Genomic DNA, 22,154 nt, shown 5'->3' with positions numbered 1-22,154 from the left:
GTTTCCATTGCGCGTCCCTACTGAGGACCTATCGATCAAGCTGTTGTACTACCCGGGGGGCGGGGGGGGATGTTGCTGCAGATGGAGGGAGCAACTTGGGGGGGGGGGGTTTGAGGGAACGAGGAGAGGCCGTGTGGTATGTGGGGGGGTGCTGGCGTGAGGGGGAGATGCTGTTTTCTGGCGGTGGAGGCGGCGCTGGACGCCACGGAGGATAGGCATCAGCCTGGGGGCGCGCGGGTGGGGGGACTTGCAGGCTCAGGGCCGCAGGGTGAAGGAGGTGGGGGACAATGCGGGGGAGGTAGCAGGGCGGGGGGGGGGGGGGGGGGGGTCAGCACGGTGGAGAAGAGTGTCTGGTGGGTTGGAGAGGCGCAGCGCGCCATGGGGGGGGACAGGTGGGAGGAACGGGGGGGTAGTGGGGGCGCGATGGTAGGTCAGCGGCGTGACGGGCAGGAACGATCGAATTATAGTACTCCTCAGAGTACCAAAAATCCCCTCGGGATTATGCAACTAGTACCAAACTGCCACACAAATACTAAAGTGTACCTAATTTACCAATGACATCTTCTATGTTTAGTCTTGTACAAATATTTCAAAAGAAACTTCTAGATGCTGAGTTCTTGAAATGGTGTTTTCTAAATCTCAATGCAAGACTCTCGTTTTGACTTAGGGTGAACAAAAGCTGCAGAAAGAATATCATGATGTTTTGGATCAAGTAAAGACACTAGAAGCAAATGTGAATAGCAAAGATCAAGAAATTAACAATCTAAAGGAGAAACTCCAAGTTCTAGAAGACCAGAATCGTAAAACTATAAGCAAGATGGAAGCAGATATATTGTTATTAGAAAACGAAAATGCCCATTCTTTGCATGAAACTCAAAAACTGGCTCTTCAGGTAATCTTAAATACTCCATGAGTGACAGAAGTGCTGATGAAAATTTCCCCCAGAAATGATGAGCAATGGAATGTTTTTCTTCACAGATTTCAGGTAAAAATCAAGAACTAATGCTGCAAGAAGAAAGGATAAGCAATCTGCAGTCAGAGATCACTGCCTTAAAGAAAGGAATTGCTAAACAGCAAAAGGTTCGGTTGACTACTCAAGTGGATACACATACCAAACAAATATCAAAGGTTTGATGCTCACTTTTATGACTTGCAGATTTAAAGAGCAAAGATGCATGATCACCTTATATTGAGAGAAAAATGACAAAAACATTGTGCCATTGTGCATATGCTCTACAGTAGTACTTCTAATGTTCATCATCACTATGCAAAGAAGGGGCAGCCATGTCCATTAGTAACCACAGTTTCAGGCCTATTTAATCATGGCCCCACATTGGCCTATGTTTACAGGGATCTTGAGGTCATCCTACACCCACACCCTACACTCTGAATGCAGCCCTATAGAAATCAAGGCAGAGAGCAAGCTTGGAGAAGCAGTGCTGTGCCTCTAGTGTAGAATCTGATGTAATTATAACCACCTGTTATTTAGACCCTTTCTAGAGGAGTGCAGAGTCTCTATGCAGGACCTACAACCAAGGGGCAGCATTTCTGTGCATGGTGGATGCTCAGCTCCATAGACAAACTCTATCCTGTCTTCTAAGAAGTTGCTGAATTGCTATCAGTTTTCAGGAATCAGTAAAATTTTGCAGCAGAGTAATCATCGAAGTCAAAGGATTGCATATTAATTAGATCAATGAACAGGAAGTGAATGCATTCTTCTTTCTTTAGAAACTGATACAAGACAATAAATCTAACATAAATGAGATTGGGAGGTCTACCTCCTCACATTTGGATCAATCCTTTGGGTGTATTTGACAATGAATAAACAAAAATTCCAAGCAATATGGGTATTGGGCATCAATTAAAAGCTTTTGACAGTTCTAGTAAAACAACATGCTTTACATAATGAAATTAATTCATGCTCTGCGAACAATCACACAAGATCTAATTTGTTCATGAAGACAACATGGATTACCGATTATGTAAATTCTCCAATTCTTTACTTGTTGATGGATCTCTTATGTGTGTAAAAATGTCTAGTACTTGGTTAGTAGTCAGTAAATACACTAAACGCAGTTCCTTTGTTGCAATGGTTGATTGATTTCCTGTCAATTTCTGTGTAAAATTATCTGCCACTTGAACGGTGGGTCAAAAAATATACCAATTGCAGTCATTTGGTGCAATTGTTTCATGAATAAAATGATAATAGAGTTAAAAGCATCTTGTGTGAGGATGATATACTGGTTCTTTACAGTCTGGCTGTGCGAAGATGATATACTGGTTCTTTACAGTCCAGGTGTGACCTAGTAGTTGTTGCTTTCATTTGAATGACCATGATACAAGTAATATGTGTAGCCGCACACATTCACACAGTGCATTTTTTGCCAAAACATATTTAACATGTGATGAAGACAAAAACAACAATTGTTTCCTTGTGAGTCTAGCAATCAATCCAAAAGAAAATACATAGGGCACAACTGATTTCCCATCATGCATCTTGCTGCCCAATCAACATCTTAGTAAAGTAAAAGCATCTTCAAGTAGCTCAATTCCACTTTGCTGCTTGTCAACGATAACTCTTATATTGTTTCATATTTTAACTTAGCTTGCTCTGTGTTCTTACTCTTCCATGACTAAGCACCGATTGGAGAAACTAAATAGGATAAACATGATTAAGTGACCAAATGACCCTTGATAAGGGTTTATTTACAACAGTATACAGAGATATGAGTGTCCCTGCTGCTGCACCAGCTGATGCGACACCATCTTCCCCACCCCCACTTTCTGCCTGCTGCTTGCCACCTGCTATCATTCCCACCTCCTGCCCACTGCTTGCCTGTCCTGCATCTCGTGCCTGTCTTACCTCCTCCCATGTGGAGCTCCATCTCGTTACCTGAGCACTCTGCCTGTGGCTGCTCATGCAGCCTGTTGCGCAGCTCGGAGTGTCGAGCGTCAGTGTGGGTGCCAGACTGAGGCAAGAAGATGAGACAAAATGAGGAAGAGGGCTGGATGATCAGGAAGTGACTGAGTGGAGTGAATTGGGGGCAGCCATAAATAGGGCATGATCAGCAAACTGGCCAATCTTCATTTAATGGAGGTCGGACGAGCAAAAAATTCCCCAAGATACAATGTAAAATGCATGAAAGTGCTGCCCATGCCTGTCACAACATCTTCCCTGTTAAATAGCAAATGTGTGAGCCCAAAACAAGGGAAACATGCTGCCAGAAGTGAAATGTAGGAAAGGATTAAAAGGTCTCGAACAGATGAAATCATGGACAAATACATTGTTAGAGCTCCAAATATCCTTGTCTAGCTTAGACTGAGGCCCATAGATAGGAGATGATCATACATGACACACGACTTTTTTTTTTTTTTTGCAAATAAAGTGTGGCTAATTATATTACTTCAGAAAAAACCCTGAATACAAAGAAGTGCTCATGCTCAACAGACAAGCTGGAGCTGATGCTGAGTCATAGATATATCAAGTATACAAGCCTCTCAAGGCGGCCTAGGGGGAATGGGGGCAAGAAGCCATGGAGGGGGGGTGTATTGCCACCTGGGGCTGCGTGCCTGCATCATGAAGAACAGATCCTGACCGCCCCAAGTGCGCATGAAGTGAAAACGGAGCTCCTGACGAGCTCGAGACTCGCCCTGCACCTAGTCCCATTGGCCGCGGAGGGAGTGGATGATGGAGGTCCAGAGCTCTACCAAAGTCGCCTGTACTGAAAGTCTCTCCTTGCCAAATACCTCCTGACACCACGCCTTCCAGATGTGCCATCTAGTAAGACTCCCTACGATCTCCCATACCTCAGAGCGGTCTGCTGTGGGCTCTAGTACCTGGTGGATGGGTAGAGCCTCCAAGCCGACCAGTGCGCACGACTGAGCCTCAATGATGAAGATCGTGTCCTACATCCCAGCCTCATACAAAAGGTGACGGCCCTGGCTGACTTCCTACCAACAGAAAGCTCCCCATGAGATACATCCAAGGTTGGGTGCTATATGGCGGAGAATGCGGCATGCTCCTCTCCATACGAGTTGCGCCACCTTATACGACCAAAGGCAGTGCTTTGGAGTTTCCAGAGACTGTTGTGGGCAGCGTTTACAATGTCCTTCTTCTGCATCTGGGCTAACCAACTCCCCACGTCTAGGCCTCGATGTGCCAACAACCATAAGAAATATGATACCCTCCTCAGCCTCCAACTGTCCCATAGGCGGCACCAGAAAATCCGCCGGAAAGCATCCGTGATGCTGTGCTCCGCCCAGTACCTACTACGTGAAGTCACCCAATCCATGTCCTCTTGCATCAGTACGTGTTTGCCAATCCTGGCTATGTACTCCAGGAACCTCGGTGGCTTCTTGGCAACCGCAGTGGCCGGCCATAGCCACTCTCCAGGGTCCCACTCCAGCTCATCAAGTGGCTTGCTCTCCCATATCCAAAGGCGCCACTCCCAGAACTCCTCCCAGAACACATAAGGGTCCAGATGCCATGTCTTCCCCTGAAGGCCAACCACCCAAATCCTCCTCCACGAAAGGACAACTATCCTCTCATCCTGCTGCCTTCTATCAAGAACCAGATGCCCCCCCTCGTGCACGGTGAAGAAAGTCCCGTGTGCGGCACCGCCCACTCTACTTGCCACGTGTAGGGGGATACCTGTTGGTGAAAAACTAGTGCCCATACCTCACCAGGCTCTACTAGCTCTCGTATCGGGGGCTCAAGCCACTCCTGAGATATCGTAGCGTCAATCTCCCTTCTCCTCAACTCAACTCCTCTTTGGCAACTTGATGCCCGCTGCAACACCTCTTGGTCCGCCATCCTGTACACCTCCCACCATGTCCTGATGGTACAAGTCGGGCCAACCTCCCAACCAGCCCACTAGACGCCAATTTGTACCCCCTCCCGATCTCTGACCTAGGGGTTCTAGATCACCGATTGGCTGTCTATCTCCTCCTGGCAACTTGGGGTGCTCTGAATAAGGGCCTTATGGAGGCCCTGCCACACACGAAGTAGGCTGTCGAGGAAGGAGGATCTGGGGGGCGTGATTTGGGCCGTCGTGAAAATCCATCTCAAGGATGGCCTCCAATTGTTGCCAAGCCTCGGTCTACACTCCTAGAGACCCTCCTGCAATAGGACCTTTCATGTTTGCCCTCTTGGTGTGAAACCGCAGACTACTAGCTTGCCCAAAAGGGCCAGACTCTGATACTTTGGGTCTATGATCCCAAGCCCTCCCTCTGACTGATGCTGGATGATGATTGCCCACGCCACCTTGGCTCGGGAGTCCCTTGAACTGTTAGATGCGGCCCAGAGAAAATTCCGCACTGGATGGTGAAGTTAAACTACACAGGACGAGTTAAAGCACCAAGACGAGGCAATGTATGAGGCCGTCACTAGGAGGACTTGGTTAACCACTAGGGCTCGGCCCGCTAGGAAAAGGCGAGAAGTACTCCAGTAAGTCAGCTTCCGCTGAATAGAGTTAAGGACTGGGAGAAACTGCTAGGCAGGAGTGATGTCGAGTCCCACCTGGAACCCTAGGTAAGGGACGGTCAACCCTCTCTGCACACACATCTAAATCCCAAGTGGACGCTCCACTCCGTGCTAGAGTTCGGATCCGTAAGGAAACCAACTGACTTTTGCTAGTTGATTTTCGCTCCTGGTGTAGTGCAAAACACCTCGAGAGCTAGTCTCACTCTCTCCAGCATCAGCTCATCGTCCTCTATGTAGAGTGCTATATCATCTGTATACTCTGAGTCTAGCAACTCTGTCTCCTCTCTCATTGGAAGTTGGAGGCCACATAACCCGCTCACTCGTGACCTGAGGAAGTAAGGCATCGCCTTTGCAAAGAGTAGGAACAGATATGGGGCCACAAGGCAGCCCTGCCGGACCGATCTCTCAAGTCGAAACTCGTCCCCTTGCTTGCCACATATGGAAACCCTGCTGGTAGCCGATTTGTAAAGTGCAGAGACCCCGCGGATCCATGCTTGGGTGAAGCCCAACCTCACCATGGTGCCCTCTAAGAAGTCCCAGTCATAGGCTTTCTCGAAATCCAAGAGTAGTACCACCAATCCTTGATGTAACCGGCCTGTTCACTGGGAAGGGCGGTAGTATACAACCAAAATATATAAATGCTTTCACCCAATTTAACAGTCGCTCACTTTACCTGAACTTAAAGACACAGAATCAAGAAGAAATACATGAAGCTAGAATTCTCTTGTTGCCACACAGACACCCTGTTGGCCCCTAAGTTGGGCGCCCCTTGCAGTATTTCTTTATTTTTAAAAAGGAGAAAGTACAATGGGCTGTCTTTCACCTATTCTGGGTGAAATTTGACAGCATAACAGTACAATTACTGACCCAAAACAAGTTGACCAGGAGGGGAAACTCTGCCCAAGTCTGAATCTTTTGGTTGGAGTGCAGATTTGACCATTTCAGTCTGCTGTAATTACTGGTTCAGACCTGTTCTGAGACCTGTTTACAACACATACTGTTCCCTGCACTGTTCTGCCCACTATAATTACTGGTTCAGACCTGTTCTGAAACCTGTTTTCAGCTCATACTGTTCCCTGCACTGTCCTGCATCATCTGGGCCAAGTGCCCCTTGATTCTGACAACAATTGCTCTGAAATACCCTCTAAACAGTCCAGAATCAGTTCTGGTTTAGTGCTGTTTCAGGCACTTGCTTGGTGAGGTTAACACCCTCACTTGTCCCTACTGGGAATTGCAAACAAATGCTCCTATTCCTAGAGAAAAGAGACTCTTACCTCATGCAAAAACAACACATTCCACACACCTATACCTGAATCAGCAGAAAAGCCCTTGATTCTGTAGCATAACCGTACTGTCAGGGAGAGAAAGAGAGAGAGTAGGAAGCAAGCTCAAGCCTCTATGCATCATAGACAAGGTAGACCAGCTCTCAAGAGCTCTCCATCTGCAGCAATCCATCTCCCTTTTACAAAAATGAGTCCCCCCCATGTATTGAAACTCGTTTTTGTGCTGCCCACTCTCTCTCTCTTTTGGGAATTTATGCCCAAATTGTGACACATGGCATAAATGTAACAATTTTCTTGTTTAAACCTTTCGGTCTAAAATTCTCCATCCTCGGTTCAAAATTTGACCTCGGCACAGACCAGAGGATTAATCCTCGTACAAAAACGAAGATAATGACGCGAATAGATTCTGGGGTCGAAAAATAGTAACTCCCTAAATTTTAGGAGTTGCTTCCATTGCATCCCCACTAGTCTTCTGACCATCTTTGCAGACTATGGCTAATCCAAATTTGTAATGTAGCTCAACTGAAAGTGAATTTCCACTGATGACCCCACATGGACTAATCTCTTGAAGATTTGTCCATCTTCACTTTGAACTAGTCTCTTCCAGGCTAGTTCTTCAACATACTTGTCCATATACACTTTCACAAGTCTCTTTCAAGCTTGTCAATCTACAGTGCCATCAGTCTCTTCCAGACTTGTACTGGACCTTAACTGTCTAGTCTTGACTCACTAGACATTCTTGTCTGTTTCACATACTGGCCATGCAACTCAGGCGTTTAGATTTCAAGAGGGATCCTTCCAAAAAGAAAAACCAAATAAAATATGTAATAAAGAAATCAGCAAAAAAGGTAATAGTTGTCACAGTCTTGTGACATACCTCTCTCTCGAAATCGCAGACGTCCTCGTTTGCATGAATGTTATACATGCTTCCAGCTAACCCAGTGAACTTACACTTAGCAGCACATGTACAACACATACATGCTATCAATCAACATTGTGAACTAAACACACTGTTAACACATGTATGTTCTAATTGTGAAACATGGCAGACTATCATCATGTGACTCCACATCACTGTTTCCAGATATAGTGGCCGGTATACCACAATGATATCCCCATAGTGGCAGATTCTCATTTGATGACTCCACATCACCGTGACTAGAGATCTAGTGGCTAGTACATCAAAATGATATCCCCACTGAGTCAATTCACAAAATACATGCCCGATCGAGTAACCATTGTTACAACATGTATTCAATTCAATAGAAGTAAAAACTGTATTCTTGCAAGCAATACTTATTTCTTTAGCACTGAGAAAACCATATGGACACAATAAGTGTTAATGTGTACAAAATCTGTTTCTGTATATAATTTCTTTCTTAAGCAATTGTCACTTTGACAATCTATTTTAGCTTAGAGATACAAGGGGTCAAGGTAGGTTGCAAGCGAAATGCTTCAAGGTAAAGTTCCAACACATTAGGTGACTCTGCAAGTTCACCTTCATCCATCCACTTAGCATCTATAGCTGGATAGTTCTTGAACTTAACCAAATACCTTCTAGCAACTTTGCCTTTCACTTTCCTTTCTTTGTATGCCAATACCTGTTCTGGAACAAGAATTTCATCAAGTTCCTCGACTTCGGGCTGTTCCTCAGCTGGCATATCTTCTGGCACATCACCCACATAAGGTCTGAGAAGACTTATATGGAAAGCATTATGAATCTTCCAATTGTCAGGCAATTTCAGCCTATAGCTGACATCACTAATCTTCTCTATTACTTGAAAAGGCCCATAGTATCGCATACTAAGCTTAGTGAAAAGACTTTCCTTGCCTTTCCGCTTCTTTAATTGTGCCTTTTCAAACCGCAACAATACCCAATCACCAAGTGAAAATATCAATTCACGACGGTGATGATCAACAGCTTTCTTTTGCTTTGCCTAAGTCCTTTCAAGGGCATGCTTAACTTTCTGATACATTTCACCCATACTCTGCACATACTGATCTGCCTGAAAGATCTTATCCTTTGTATGCAAAATGGGAGGAACCTTTTTACCTCCTTCAACAATTTCAAAAGGGGCTTTGCTTGTTGATGAATGCACAATATTATTGTATGCATACTCGACCAAAGGCAAATACTGCTCCCACTTTGACTTGTGCTCTGACACATAGCACTTAAGCAGATCCAAGACAATAGAATTTGCCTCTTCTGACTGTCCATCAGTTTGTGGATGAAATGACGATGAGAACTTAAGCGTTGTGCCCATGTTCTCAAATATGCCTCTCCAGAATAGACTTGTCATCCGTGGATCACGGTCACTGACAATAGACTGTGGCATACCATGATACTTGAAGACATTGCACATAAACAAACGTGCCATCTGATCTGGTTTTATCTTCTTCCTCACAGGAATGAAATGAGCCTGTTTGCTAAACTTGCAAATAATAGTCCATATCCCATCATTTCCTGTCTGTGTCCTTGGAAGATCAAAGATAAAATTCATAGCTATGCTTTCCCATGGTTTATCTGGAATAGGTAATGGTTGTAAAAGCCCCGGTGCTTTTTGCCTGTCAAACTTGACCTTCTGGCAAATCAAACACTGCTGCACAAAAGCATCCACGTCTCTTCTCAAAGTAGGCCAATAAAAGAATGTCTCTACTGCTTTGATTGTTGCATCAATACCACGATGCCCTGCATACGGTGGAGAATGACTCTCTGTCATAACTTTCCGTCTCAATGGCATAGTCACACATAGTCTACCATGCATCAACATGAAACCATCCTTGAGAAGATAATGCTCATGATGTTGTCCATTGACAAGCTGATCAAAGATCCTTGCAAAATCTTCATCATCAGCATACTGTTCCTTCATATCATCAAGCTCATGATGATAAGGAATTGACACAGCTGAAATTTTTGGCTTCCTTGACAAAGCATCAGCCACACAACATTTTTTTTTTGCCTTCCATATGCACAATCTGAAAATGGAACATTGACAAAAAGTTTGCCCAACGCATATGCTTTTCTGACAGCTTAGTCTGAGTTAAGAAATAACACAATGTCTGATGAGCTGTGTGAACAACAAAATCTGCCCCAAGTAAGTAGTGTTTCCAACAAGAAAGCGCATGAATCACAGCCAACAATTCTTTCTCATAGACCTGCATAGTCTTCTCTGGCCCTCACAAGATTCTGCTTTCATAAGCCACTACCCGACCATCTTGCATTAGCACTGCACCAATGCTATTGCCACAAGCATCACATTGGACAACAAATGACTTCCTAAGATCTGGCAGAATGATCATTGGACTAGAAGTCATCTTTTCTTTAAGAAGATTAAAAGCTGAAATCTCTTTCTGTGTCCACTGGAAAGAGACTCCTTTCTTCTGTAAAGCATGTAAAGGTGAAGCAATCTCTGCAAAATTGCGAATGAACCTCCTGTAGTAAGAACACAAACCCAAGAAGCTTCTAACATCATGGTCAGTCTTCAAATTTGGCCATGTTCTAATTGCTTCAACCTTACCAGGATCCATTCGGACACCATCCTTTGACACTATGTGCCCCAGAAACTGGATTTCTTCCAAGAAGAACTCACTCTTCTTGCCATTGATAAGCAACCTATTACTACAAAGCTCATCAAAGACTGCTTTCAAGTGTTCTCTATGCTCCTGTTCATTCTTTGAAAATACAATTATGTCATCAAAGAATGTACCAACAAACTGCCTGTATGGACGAAAAATCCTGTCCATCATTCGATTAAACGTAGCAGGAGCATTAGTGAGTCCAAATGGCATTACCAAGAACTCATAGAGACCAAACGTGGTCCTAAATGCAGTCTTATGCACATCCTCTTGCTTAATCCTGATCTGATGGTATCCACTCTTCAAATCTATCTTGCTGAAAATTGACGCTCCTTCCAAACGGTCAAGGATGTCGTCAATTCTTGGAATGGGGAACCTGTTCTTGATGGTACTCTTGTTCAACGCTCGATAATCTATGCACATGCGCCAAGAGCCATCCTTCTTCTGCACTAGGAGCACTGGTGAGTAAAAAGGAGATGAACTTGGCTGAATCAGTCCTTTTTCCAACAGCTCATTCACCTGGCTCAATATCTCTTTCTGTTGGGCTGTACTAACCCTATACGGAGGTCTATTTGGTGGGCTACTGCCTGGCACCAAGTCTATCGCATGATCCTTAGACCTCTCTGGTGGCAACTGTGATGGTAATGAGTCAGAAAAACAATCACTGAACTGAGACAAGAAAGCAGACTCGTCTCTATCTAACATAGAAAAATTTGACTCATCATTATCCTTGACATCACGTGCAAAAATCAAGTATGCAGAAAGATGATTCTTTATTACAGATGTAATGGTAGAAGCCGATACAACAGGTACAGACTCTCCTTTAAGCTTTAATCAAGCACATGAGTCTTTCCCCTATGTTCCAAAGTCAGTGTCTTGTTAAAGGCATCCAACACACCATGCTTTCTGAACATCCATGGCATTCCCAACAAGACATCACAACCTTCAAGTGGCATGATATAAAATTCTTCTGCATCAACATAAGACTATATATGAAGACGCAGCTTCCCAAGAATGGGTGTCACAGACTCTGAGTGGCCAGGACATGCCAACCCTACCTCTGCTGTGTAGCCCATCTCATCTGCTTTGATGCCCAAAGTAGAAGCCAACTCTGGTGAGATAAAGTTTGCCTTAGCTCCAGGATCAAAGAAAATGAGTACATGTTGATCCCTAACTTTACCCCAAGCTCTGCAAAGCTCATTAGCATCGGAGTGTGGCTTGTCTCCCAGCATATCTGGCACTAAACCTGCTGAAGGTTTGGGCTTCTTTCCTTTCTTGTCCTCTTTATCATCATCAGCTGGTCTCTTATTCTTGTTCGGATAGTTAGACGCAATATGACCAGTCTGCTCACAGATAAAGCACTTCCTCTCAGCCATTAAAGCCTTTCTCTCTTCAAGAGACTTGCGCACAAAAGGTTTCTTCTGGTCCTTTGACTGCTGTCCAAAGGACTTGGCTGGCTTCTTCTTGAACTGCCAAGATTTACATGTGCTTTGAGAAATCTAAGAAACCTGTTTACCAAATGGCTTCTTTGCTGAAAAATTTTCAGATTTGTCCTGTTTAATGCTGCCCACAAAACCACTTGACTGTCCCAACAATAATGCATTTCCTGTGGTAGCATTCTCAATTAACTGAGTCAAAGTGGTGACCTTTATCTTTGTACAATAATTCCGGAGTTCCTTGGGCAGCCCGCAGCAATATTTCTCTATCTGCTCGGTCAATGGCACAACCTGTAAGAAGTGATTCGAAGCAAAGCCTTCCAAAACTTCTTGTTATAATCTTCCAGATCCTTGCATTTAGATGCATCCAAATTGTGCCAAGCTGACATAACATCGATCTCAAATTCAGGTGGGGAGGGGGAGGATTGAGGGATGGTGGGGTGGTCGGAAGCACAAGGCGGGTGGGGGGGGGGGGGGGGCGGGTGGCTCTAGAGGGGGGGGGGCTGTGGGCTAGGGTTAGGGGGGGGGACCGTGGGGAAGAGGGGGGGGGGGGGAGGGTGTGGGGGATATGGGCCCTCGAGTAAGGTAGCCAGTGACGCCTCTGTAGGAGGTGGATGTGGAGGCCTGTGGTCCTGCCGGGTGGGACGAGGAGGGGGGGCCGCATGGTGCTCTGCCGGGGGGGGACGCTCGCCCTCCTGCTCCCTGCTACCATGGCTGTGTTTGAGGGGCTGACTGTGACCCCCCCTGCCCTCTCCCTCTCTGTCGTCTTTGAACTTGTGTAAATCCATCCACGTCCAGTTGTGGGCCTGCCCACGAAGTCGCCTTGGCTCCGAAGCGCATGTAATCTACTACACGATGCCCAAAGTCATGGCAACGCAGACACTGCTGTAGCTGCCCAGTGACAATAACCTACTGCTTGAAGGAGGGTCCGCTTGCCTCAATCTCTAGAAACTGTGGTATATTCTTTGTCTCTTTCATTGGCACCCGTACCTTTGGGACTCCTACGGGCATTACTGCGTCCGCGAAGGAGGCGGGAAGGACACTGTCGAAGAGCCGTCCAAAGTCCTCCACTACTGGCGATACTCTACCGCTAGTCTAGGGAAGAGTGGGGTGACTGGATGTCTAAGGAACCTGTTGTGGAGTGCGAATGCCTCCAGTATGAAATCTGTGTAACAGGGAACCATGTAGATGACCCCCTTCATGGAAGCATAGGGTGAACTGGCCACTAGCTCACAGGTTGCGTCTGTGGAGGTGAGTCGTACCATGAAGATCCCTTGCCCCATGAGAACCGCCTCCACGATCTCTGTGTGCCAATGCACAACCTGGAGTGAAGCCAATCCCGAAGCTGGGCCCTAGATGGGGAGTGTCCTATGACCTAACCGAAGATCGCTGTTTCTTTTAGCTCCATCTCTATTGCACGGACGGCTAAGAGCTTTTCCTCAGAGAGGAGGATGCGCAAGGTGTTTGACTGGGGGGTACTCGTAGAATGCACCGGGTTTTACTAGAGGTTTCCATTGCGCGTCCCTACTGAGAACCTACCAATCACACTGCTGTAGTGCTGGAGGGGGGAGTGTTGCTGCAAATGGAGGGAGCAAGGGGGGGGGGGGTGAGGAAGGGGGGGATTTTGTTTTCTGATGGTGGTGGAGGCACCGGGTGCCTTGGATGATGATGTCTAGACTGAAGCCGCGCAGGTGGGGGGCCTGCAGGCCGGTGGCTGCAGAGTAAAGGGGACGGGGGACAGCGTGGGGGAGGTACCAAGGCGAGGGGCAGCACGAAGGAGATTGCTGGCAGGGGGAGAGAGGCGCAACGCGCCACGGGGAGGGACAGGCGGGAGGAACAAGGGGGGGGGGGTAGCGGGGGGGTGCGATGGCAGGTCAATGGCGTGACAGGCGGGAGCTCTTTGTGAGTATCTTACTATCACTTTAACTATAAGCTCATGACACGCATGACTACTAACACCCTCTCTCACATTTTAGATGTGGTGGAAGTCCAAAAGAGATGGAATTGGTCTGAGATTGACAAGAGGAGTGCTATTCCTGATGAAGTTTGGCAATGATGAACACCAACCAAGGAGTAAGACCCCCCTCTCCCGATGAAAGCATAAACAAACAAGAGGCCACCTTAGGCCAATGTGAGTAGAGAGGGCTGAGGCCTTCAACAGATCACTTGAGTGATGTCTAGTAGGAAATGGGTGAGCCAAGCGTTTATCCCAATTGTGAGATGATAGCGAGGAGCTATCGAAGGCAACATAATTTGCCACAAAAGAGCTATAGAGACCAAGGACCATGGATGGGTATGCAAGCAATAGGGGATGGTGGCTCAATGACAAAGAAAGAGGTGGTTCTATGAAGGAAAGGCCTATAGGAAGTTGCAATCCTTGAAGAATATCCTCAGAGTCGTGTGAATCCCTAACACAAAGGGCTAGGATATCCATAGGTGCATCTCCAAGAGCATCCCCCGTTGAAAGAGATGGGAGGTAGGAGGGAACCACCAGAGGAGATGATGACAGGATGCGGTAGAACTTGTGGAAAAGGTGGTGCACAAATGGGAATAGGTGAGGGTATAGAGAATTGCCTCGGAGGGTCCTTCACATGGGAAGGGGTATGGAGCCCATATAGCCCACTCTGCTATCAAAATTGTTGCAAGAATGACTCTTGATGAAGAGTCCTCAACAAATGCATCTTTGAAGACAACCTAGGTACCAAGTCTCGTAAGAGGAGATTGAAGCTCAAATCTGGAACATGTAGGACTTTTGATATGGATCTCAAAGATGGATGGTTGGGCAATAAAGGCAATGTGCCAACACCTTAGGCACCGATGAGATGTCACCAATAGTGACTGTAGCCTCTTGTGAATGGAGATCCTGGAGACTGTGAGATGCCCATTGTGTATGGGACAATTGGTACCCTACTGTGATTGGCAGGCCAGTGGGTTTTGGTAATAGGTAGCTGATTGGTTTCAAATGCAACAGGATGTTTGCAGAAACATTGCCTGCAGCAATGCTTGAAGACCCCAAAATCACTATCTTTGTTCATATGAGGTAGCCCAACTCATCTGAATTTGCAGGATCCTTCATCCAATGTTGCATAGAAATGTGTTTCTTACAGCTAGGAAACCTATGAAACAAAACATGTTCTTTTTTACCCCCCTTTCTTTTGTTTGAAAAGATTTTGAACCCTACTTTGGAACTCTTACATTTTATAGCTTATATGTACGGTAGTAAATCTCTTGCATTGTAAGTCGGTATTACTGTTTTAATTTGTAAGTAGTAATGAATGTTTAAGTTTGTAATTAGTTACATGTCATTTAAATGCTGAATGCATGATGGTAGCTGGCTTGATCATGACTCATGATTAATTGATTAGTCATGGGTGATAGGTATAGTACTATGATGATTCATAAATCTTACTAGTTACACCCTAAGTTCTCATGAAACATTGTAGAAAATTTGTACTTTGTAGCATTTTCTTCTGAGTAGTATAAATAAACACACTTCATATTGCAAAAAAAGAAAAAAAGGAGAAAAGGTCGCTCAACTTGTAGCTCAATGTACCTCCATACTTTGTTGTTTAGATACCGTTGATTATTTGTTAGGTATCTAGTCAAATAGACTAAAGGTCAAAGTCTCTAGTCCAATAATTTCTGTTGATATGCTATCAAAAATTGTTTGAGAATGAAGCTAAATTTAGATATGCCATCATAGTTGTGGAAAAAGAGAAACATCGGAAAGTTTGATGTTTATGTGCAGGAATTAGAAATGTATGTACAGAAGGGTGGAAGTCCTGTAGGTTATGAAAGAAGGCTAGCCAACAAGCAGAAGGTTCCTCAAAGATTAGCTTTTGTCACAGAGGTGGATCCAATGACTGAATATTTTGATTCGAATGACACAGTGCACTTACCAACTTCTTTCGACTATTCTCGCAATGGGACCATTCAATCAAGTTTAAAGAGGGGTTATTATTATTCACATCATGATTTGGAGGACAATTTATCTGGAGATTGTACACAGAAGTCTGTAATAAAGAATTCCCCGTACTTTGTGCAAAATCAAAAATTGATTTTGACAAGTCAAATTGGCTCCCCAGAAAGAATTACAACTATCTCCACCATCAATGATGTGCCCAAAAATTTTACGAATATGCTCTCTAGATGTATATCTTGGAAATGGAGGTGGGCAGCTGCAGCCTCACAACTGAAAGCTTTATCACAAGAACTACAAAGTATGACAGTGACAAAGAATGCCAAAGGGCATGGGAACTTTATGAATTCTATGCATACTGCTACACTTCCAGGCCATGATAAATTTATTAGTTCAATGCAAAAGTTGGGGTTCATACATGTGCAAAATCTACATAATCTTCACAGTCCAAGCAAGCAAAATAATGTACCTAAACTTCGGCAAAAGGAGACCAAGTTTTCTGTGCCAGGTCATAAGGTGATCTCAATTGTCTTGTCCATGTGGCGAGCATCGATAAAAAATGCAAAGTTGGAAAAGGAGGCAGTCAATAAAGGGGAAAAGTTAAGTAGACTATTATCCGGGTTGCCTTGGTTAATACAAAGATTTGAAGAGCGGAGGCACTTAGAGAGGATGTTTCATCATTGGGCACTGCATATGTTACGCTCCAAAATACAAATGTATCATGCATCCCTCCATTCAGGCTCATGGGCATGCTGGCAGAAAAAGCCTTCTGTTTCCCCATGGACAGCACAATTAGCTTCTGCAGATTTGAAAATGCTTGAAAGAAATGGTTATCAAGGACGATACATGAGGTATGCCCTTAGGAAGCATAGTGAACGACAGCCTGTCCCTGATGAAGCTGGCAGACCTCAGATACAAAAGACATGCAGTGAAAGTTCCCGATTGATTGACAATATTAACTGTGATGGGAGCTATACTGAGATTGAAGATGATGGGGAAAATGAGCCAGGTCCTTCGAATCCAAAAGATAACAGACTCTCTGTCCGTCATAATAAATGTCTAGCCTCTCTGGAATCTCAAAGTCACAGCAGTAAGGTGGGACCTGGACATTCTACTAGCACATTGAGTTGTACAGATGATTTAGTCTGGAATAGACGGTATAATGTGACTACTTTCACTGAGAAAGCGATGCAAGCACTACAGGTAGAGGGAAACACTCCTGCCGCTATTGTTTTGGTTGAAGACTTGGTAATAAGCTTCTATACAAGACAGCCTGTGAAGTATATATGACACAGTATAAGTGAATAAACATGTGGTTCTATCACGTGCTACAGATGACAAATATTTCCCTTCTCAAAAGGTCACTTGGCCAGCTTAATTAATGATGCAGGATAAGGGTGTTGATATCCCACCATCGCGTCGCATCGCTGCCCCCCCGTCTCCGTCTAACTGCCGCCTGTGCCAGTCCTCTTCCGCCTCGCCTGCGCGAGTCCCCCCCTTCCCCTCCCTCTCCCCGGTTAGACGCCGGCGCATTCTGCGAGTGTCCCCCACTCAAACACCTTGCACATCATCCTCTCTGAGGAACAGCTCTTAGCCGTCCGGGCCATAGAGCTGGAGTTGAAAGAAACAACGATCTTTGGTCAGGTCGTTGGACACTCCCCATCGAGGGCCTAGCTTCAGGATTGTGGCTCCACTCCACGTTGCACATTGGCACAGCGCAGATCATGGAGGCAGTCCTTATGGGCTGAGGGATCTTCACGGTTCGACTCACCTCTGCGGACCCAACTCGTGAGTTAGTGGAGAGCTTGCCCTATGCCTCCACAAAGGGGGTCATCTACATGGTTCCCTGGTATAGCGGCTTCACAATGGAGACATTTGTGCTCCACAACAGATTTCTCAGACACCCAGTCACCCTACTTTTCCCCGGACTAGCGGTAGAGTATTGCTAGTTAGTGGACTTTGGACGGCTCTTTGGCACAGTTCTTCCTGCCTCCTTCACGGATGTAGTGACAGCTGCAGGAGTCTGAAAGGTAGGAGTGGCCGTGAAAGACACAAAGAGTATACCAAAGTTCTTGGAGATTGAGGCAGGAGGTCACTCCTTTAGGCAGTAGGTCATTGTGACTAGGTAACCAGGGCAGTGCCTACGCTACCACGACTTTGGGCATTAGGTAGCAGATTGTACGCATTTCGGAGCCAAGGTGGCTCCATCAAGAGGCCTGCAGGTGGATGCTGACGGCTTCACATGGGTCCAGAGACAACAGAGAGGGAGACGGAAGGGGGGGCCGCAGCCAGCTCATCAGACCCAGCCTTGGTAGCAGGGAGCAAGTGGGCGAGCGATGCCCCCTCGGGAGAGCACTCTGCAGTCCCCCATCCTGCCCGCCCCACCCGGCAGGATCGCAGTCCCTCACATTTACCACCTGTACCATAGACTACCTCACGAGAGAACCCCCCCCCCCCCCCCCCCACAACACCTGCCACGTACCTCCCACCATCCCCCGACCCTCTTCCCCCGCACCACCTCCCCTGTTGAGCAGCCTCCTTGATCTGCACCCGGTTCAGGTGATCCCCCCCCAGATCCAGCCCCCCTCCTCCCATAGGAGGTGATGAGCCACACATGCCTAAATCCTCCTTGCGCCATCAGTGCTCGCCCTCCCACACAACCACCAGCTCATCTGCCCCTGCCGCCCATCACACTTTCTCAAGATAGGCACAGCTATTGCCACAGGAGTTCTTCCGCAGTGGCCCATGGTCCTACGTAAGAGTTGCGGAGCGCGGAGAGTTCCCACTACCTCTTGAGGTGGGGATCTTCGTGGTTCGTAAGTCAAGGAGGGGCAAGGTCCATCTACTAGCACCATCGGATGGACCAAACTACGCTTTTTCCCTTTAGTCCTCTCACTCAGAGGATTGAACGACGACACAGATAGAGGAGGAGCTGAAGAGTCAGGTGGCAGACCACATCTCCCAGTGGATGGGAGTTTGCACAACAGTGGCAGGGTTGCGTGATGGACATTAACTGGGGCTGGTGTTGAGGTCCCACACTTGAGCATTATCTTTCAAGCCCCCCTATAGTGGAGAGCTCTGTGGGATGTGATCGAGTGGCCACTGGCACAGGTGGCCCGTTTCTACCAATGTATAGTCACGACTCTCAGCATGGCTGATAGATGCATTGATAGTACCACCTGGAGCATCTATCACCCCTATGGTCTGGCCGAGGGGGGATTGGAATTCGCCATCCCGACCTACGGCAAAGCGTAGTTGTATGCCCCATAGTTTTTCCTTCTTATCAGTAGCCTCCACACCGGACAGATACCTATTCGGTTAGTCACAAGTTTCCCCAAAAGCTTACACCTTGCATCCTAGAATGTGAATAGTCTCCACTATAGTGGGGCACGTGGTTCCAGGAAGTTGATTGTTCGGCAGGAGCTGCAGCCTGCCCTTGCCGGACAGATCGATATCTTACTTCTACAAGAGCACAACTTTTGAAAACAAGTGGTGTGTCTGCTTGGCCGGGCCTCACAGCGGAATAGGCGCCGGGGGGGGGGGGGGGGCGTTGTTGGCCAAGGAAGGGCGGGTGGCCCGGGGGTCAGGACGGGAGGACCAGGCGGGATTAGGTGGGGGGGCGGGGTTTCCAAGCGGGGGCAAGCAGGTGGCGTGGGCAAGTAGGCGGAGGCGGAGGCGTCGAGCAAGGCGGGGCGGCGCTGTGGGAGGTCGCGTAGGGGTGGCATTGGACAAGGGCAGAGGCGGCGACGAGCAGGGTCACGCAGGGGGCGTCGAGCAGGGGAGAGGGGTCGATCAGGGGTGGAGGCGGATGGGGGAGTAGCGGGACAGAGGCGAGGGAGCTGGCGTGATAGCGGGGGGTTGGAGCGTAGTGAATGCGATGGACGGAGTCTTTTTTCCTCCGTGTTTTGCTCCTATCCTACCTAAATGCAAACAAAAATCACAAAGAAAAACAATGGAAGACAAATCTGCACTGAATCTAGAAAGAATGCTGAATACAATGATGGATTGATCAGTCCCTACACGCAACCCAAAGCATTAGTTAGGGCACTGGATGAGGCTGAAGATTATGATGGCAGCATTGGAGATGGAGAGGGAGTGTGCAACTTGCAAAAGGCACAAGTGATCTGCCCAAAGCAGGCTGGCTGCTCTATATAGCAGAAAACCAACCAAACTGGCTGACTAGTAGAAAAAGGCCGCAACCAGCCTGATGAAAACTGGCCAACCAGGACTATATAGGGTTGGCAGCCTTTGGCTGGGTGAAAAAAATGGTTGCCTACTCGTGTGAACACATTTGACACAGACTAAGAAAGAAATGCACACCAAACTGAAGGGGAAAAGACAGTCAGAGATCCAATGCCTTTGTCATACTATGACGGGGCTCACAACCAGGAGACGATAGAAAATATGGTAGATTAACTCCCCCTCTCAAATCTTGGAAGTGTTTGAAGACTCAATAACCTCATATGATGAACCATAGAAGCCTGTGGAAGAGGCTTTGTGAAGAGATCTGCTGCATTGTGCTCTTGGGACAGTAAGCCACCGTTCGTTGACCTAAAAACTCATTGCCCATTGATTAGCTTTTTAAAACAGCTCCATAATAGTAAATTACCAAAAGTTTCATTAAATGGGGAGCGATTCTAGAGAGTCTCTGTGTCCCACATGCAAAACCCTAATTGGGAGGATCCTTCCATGGCTATAATAGATAGGCTGCCCACCAATCAATCCCATCCTTCTGTGCAGGTTTCTTGCGTTCACGTGAAGATTTCAGCCATCAACCTTCCATTTGTATCTCAGTCGTTGTGGTTGTACATTCTGTGTTTCCTCAACGTAAACCCTAGCATATCTTTACACTATTAACTTAGAATCCATGATCTGCTTATGAACAAAGTGGTACTGATCCTCTATGTGCTTCGTGCGAGCATGAAACACAAGGTTCTTTGCTAGAGCTAAGGCTTTTTGGTTTTCTATGTGCAACAGTATGAATCTTGTCTAGGGAAAGCCAATCTTTGCCAATAAGAAGCGATGGAGCCAAACTGCCTCCTAAGCTATAGAAGAAAGAGCATAGCCTTGGTAGAAGATAAGGCTATGTTTTTTTGCAAATAGAGTGTGTCTGATTATATTACTTCAAAAAAAATCCTGAATACAAAGGAGTGCTCATGCTCAACAGACTAGTTGGAGCTGATATAGAGTCACAAATATATCAAGTATACAAGCCTCTCAAGGCGGTCCAGGGGGGATGGGGGCAAGAAGCCATGGAGGGGGGGTGTATCGCCATCTGGGTCTGCCTGCCTGCATCATGAAGAATAGGTCCTGGCTGCCCTAGGTGCCGAAGTGATAACGGAGCTCCTGATGAGCACCAGACTTGCCCTGCGCCTGTTCCCACTGGTTGCGGAGGGAGTGGATGATGGAAGTCCAGGGCTTAGCCAAAGTCGCCTGTACTAAAAGGATCCCCCCACCAAAAAACCTCTTGACAGCGTGCCTTCCAGTAAGACTCCCTACAATTTCCCATACCTCAGAGTGGTTTGTTGTGGGCTCTAGTACTTGGCGGCTAGGTAAAGCCTCCAAGCCGACCTTTGTGCAAGACTCAGCCTCAATGATGAAGATCGTGTCCTGCATTCTAGCCTCATACAGAAGGGGACAGCCCTGGCTGATTGTTGCCAGCAGAAAGCCCCCCACAGGATACATCTAAGGCTGGGTGCTAGACCGCCAAGAATGCGACATACTCCTCTCCACACGAGCTATGCCGCCTCACATGACCAAAGACATTGCTTTGGAGTTTCCAAAGGTTGCTGTGAGCAGCATTTATACCCTCCATCCTACTGCATTTGGGCTAGCCAACTCCCCACTGCCACTCCTCCAGCTGTCCCATATGCAGTGCCGGAAAGTTCTACGCAAGGCATCCATGATGCTGTGCTCTGCTCAGTATTTGCTACGCGAAGGCGCCCAATCCATGTTCTCCTGCATCAATACATGTCTGCCAATCCTGGCTGTGTACTCTAAGAATCTCAATGGCTTCTTGGTAAGTGTAGTGGCCGGCCATAGCCACTCTCCAGGGGGTCTCACTTCAACTCACCAGGTGGCTTGCTCTCCCATATCCAGAGGCGCCACTCTTGGAACTCCTCCCAAAACAGAAGACCGGCTACACGAATCCTTCTCCAAGGAAGTATAATGATCTCCTCATCTTGCTCCCCTCTATCAAGGACCAAACGCCCCCTCTCTTGCACGGTGAAGAAAATCCCGTAGGGGGCGCCACCTACTCTGCCTGTCATCTGTAGAGGGACACCTGATACTGAAAATCTAGCGCCCCATACCTGCCAGGCTCTACCGGCTCTCGGATCGGGGGGTTAAGCCACTCCTGAGGTATCGCTGCGTCAATCTCTCTTCTCCTCAACTCCACTCCTCTCTGACACCCTGATGCCTGCTATAGTACCTCCTGGTCCACCATCCTGTACACCTCC

The 22,154-nt window shown here is 46.9% G+C and overlaps 1 protein-coding gene and 1 pseudogene across 7 annotated transcripts in view; one reads left to right on the top strand and one right to left on the bottom strand.

Annotated features, from left to right (window-relative positions):
* LOC148036504 (uncharacterized) overlaps positions 1–22,154 on the top strand; it is a 102,532-nt gene that overhangs the window by 24,960 nt on the left and 55,418 nt on the right. For 4 of the 7 annotated variants that reach the window (XM_087678496.1, XM_087678494.1, XM_087678493.1 and 1 more), the window contains 3 exons: positions 668–892; positions 979–1,128; positions 15,526–16,899. In XM_087678496.1, coding sequence (XP_087534622.1) covers positions 668–892; positions 979–1,128; positions 15,526–16,899 — 1,749 coding nt within the window. The remainder of the gene's footprint in view (positions 1–667; positions 893–978; positions 1,129–15,525; positions 16,900–22,154) is intronic. The other 3 variants (XM_087678499.1, XM_087678498.1, XM_087678497.1) reach the window with 1 other exon arrangement.
* LOC148036506 (uncharacterized) lies at positions 8,169–8,750 on the bottom strand (annotated as a pseudogene).

The sequence above is a fragment of the Lygodium microphyllum genome, chromosome 5 (genome assembly GCF_053477565.2).
Source record: "Lygodium microphyllum isolate KBCC chromosome 5, Lygodium_microphyllum_v1.1.10, whole genome shotgun sequence".
Taxonomy (NCBI): Eukaryota; Viridiplantae; Streptophyta; class Polypodiopsida; order Schizaeales; family Lygodiaceae; genus Lygodium; species Lygodium microphyllum.
The sequence above is the reverse complement of the archived record's forward strand: the minus strand, read 5'-3'. Positions and strand labels throughout refer to the sequence as shown.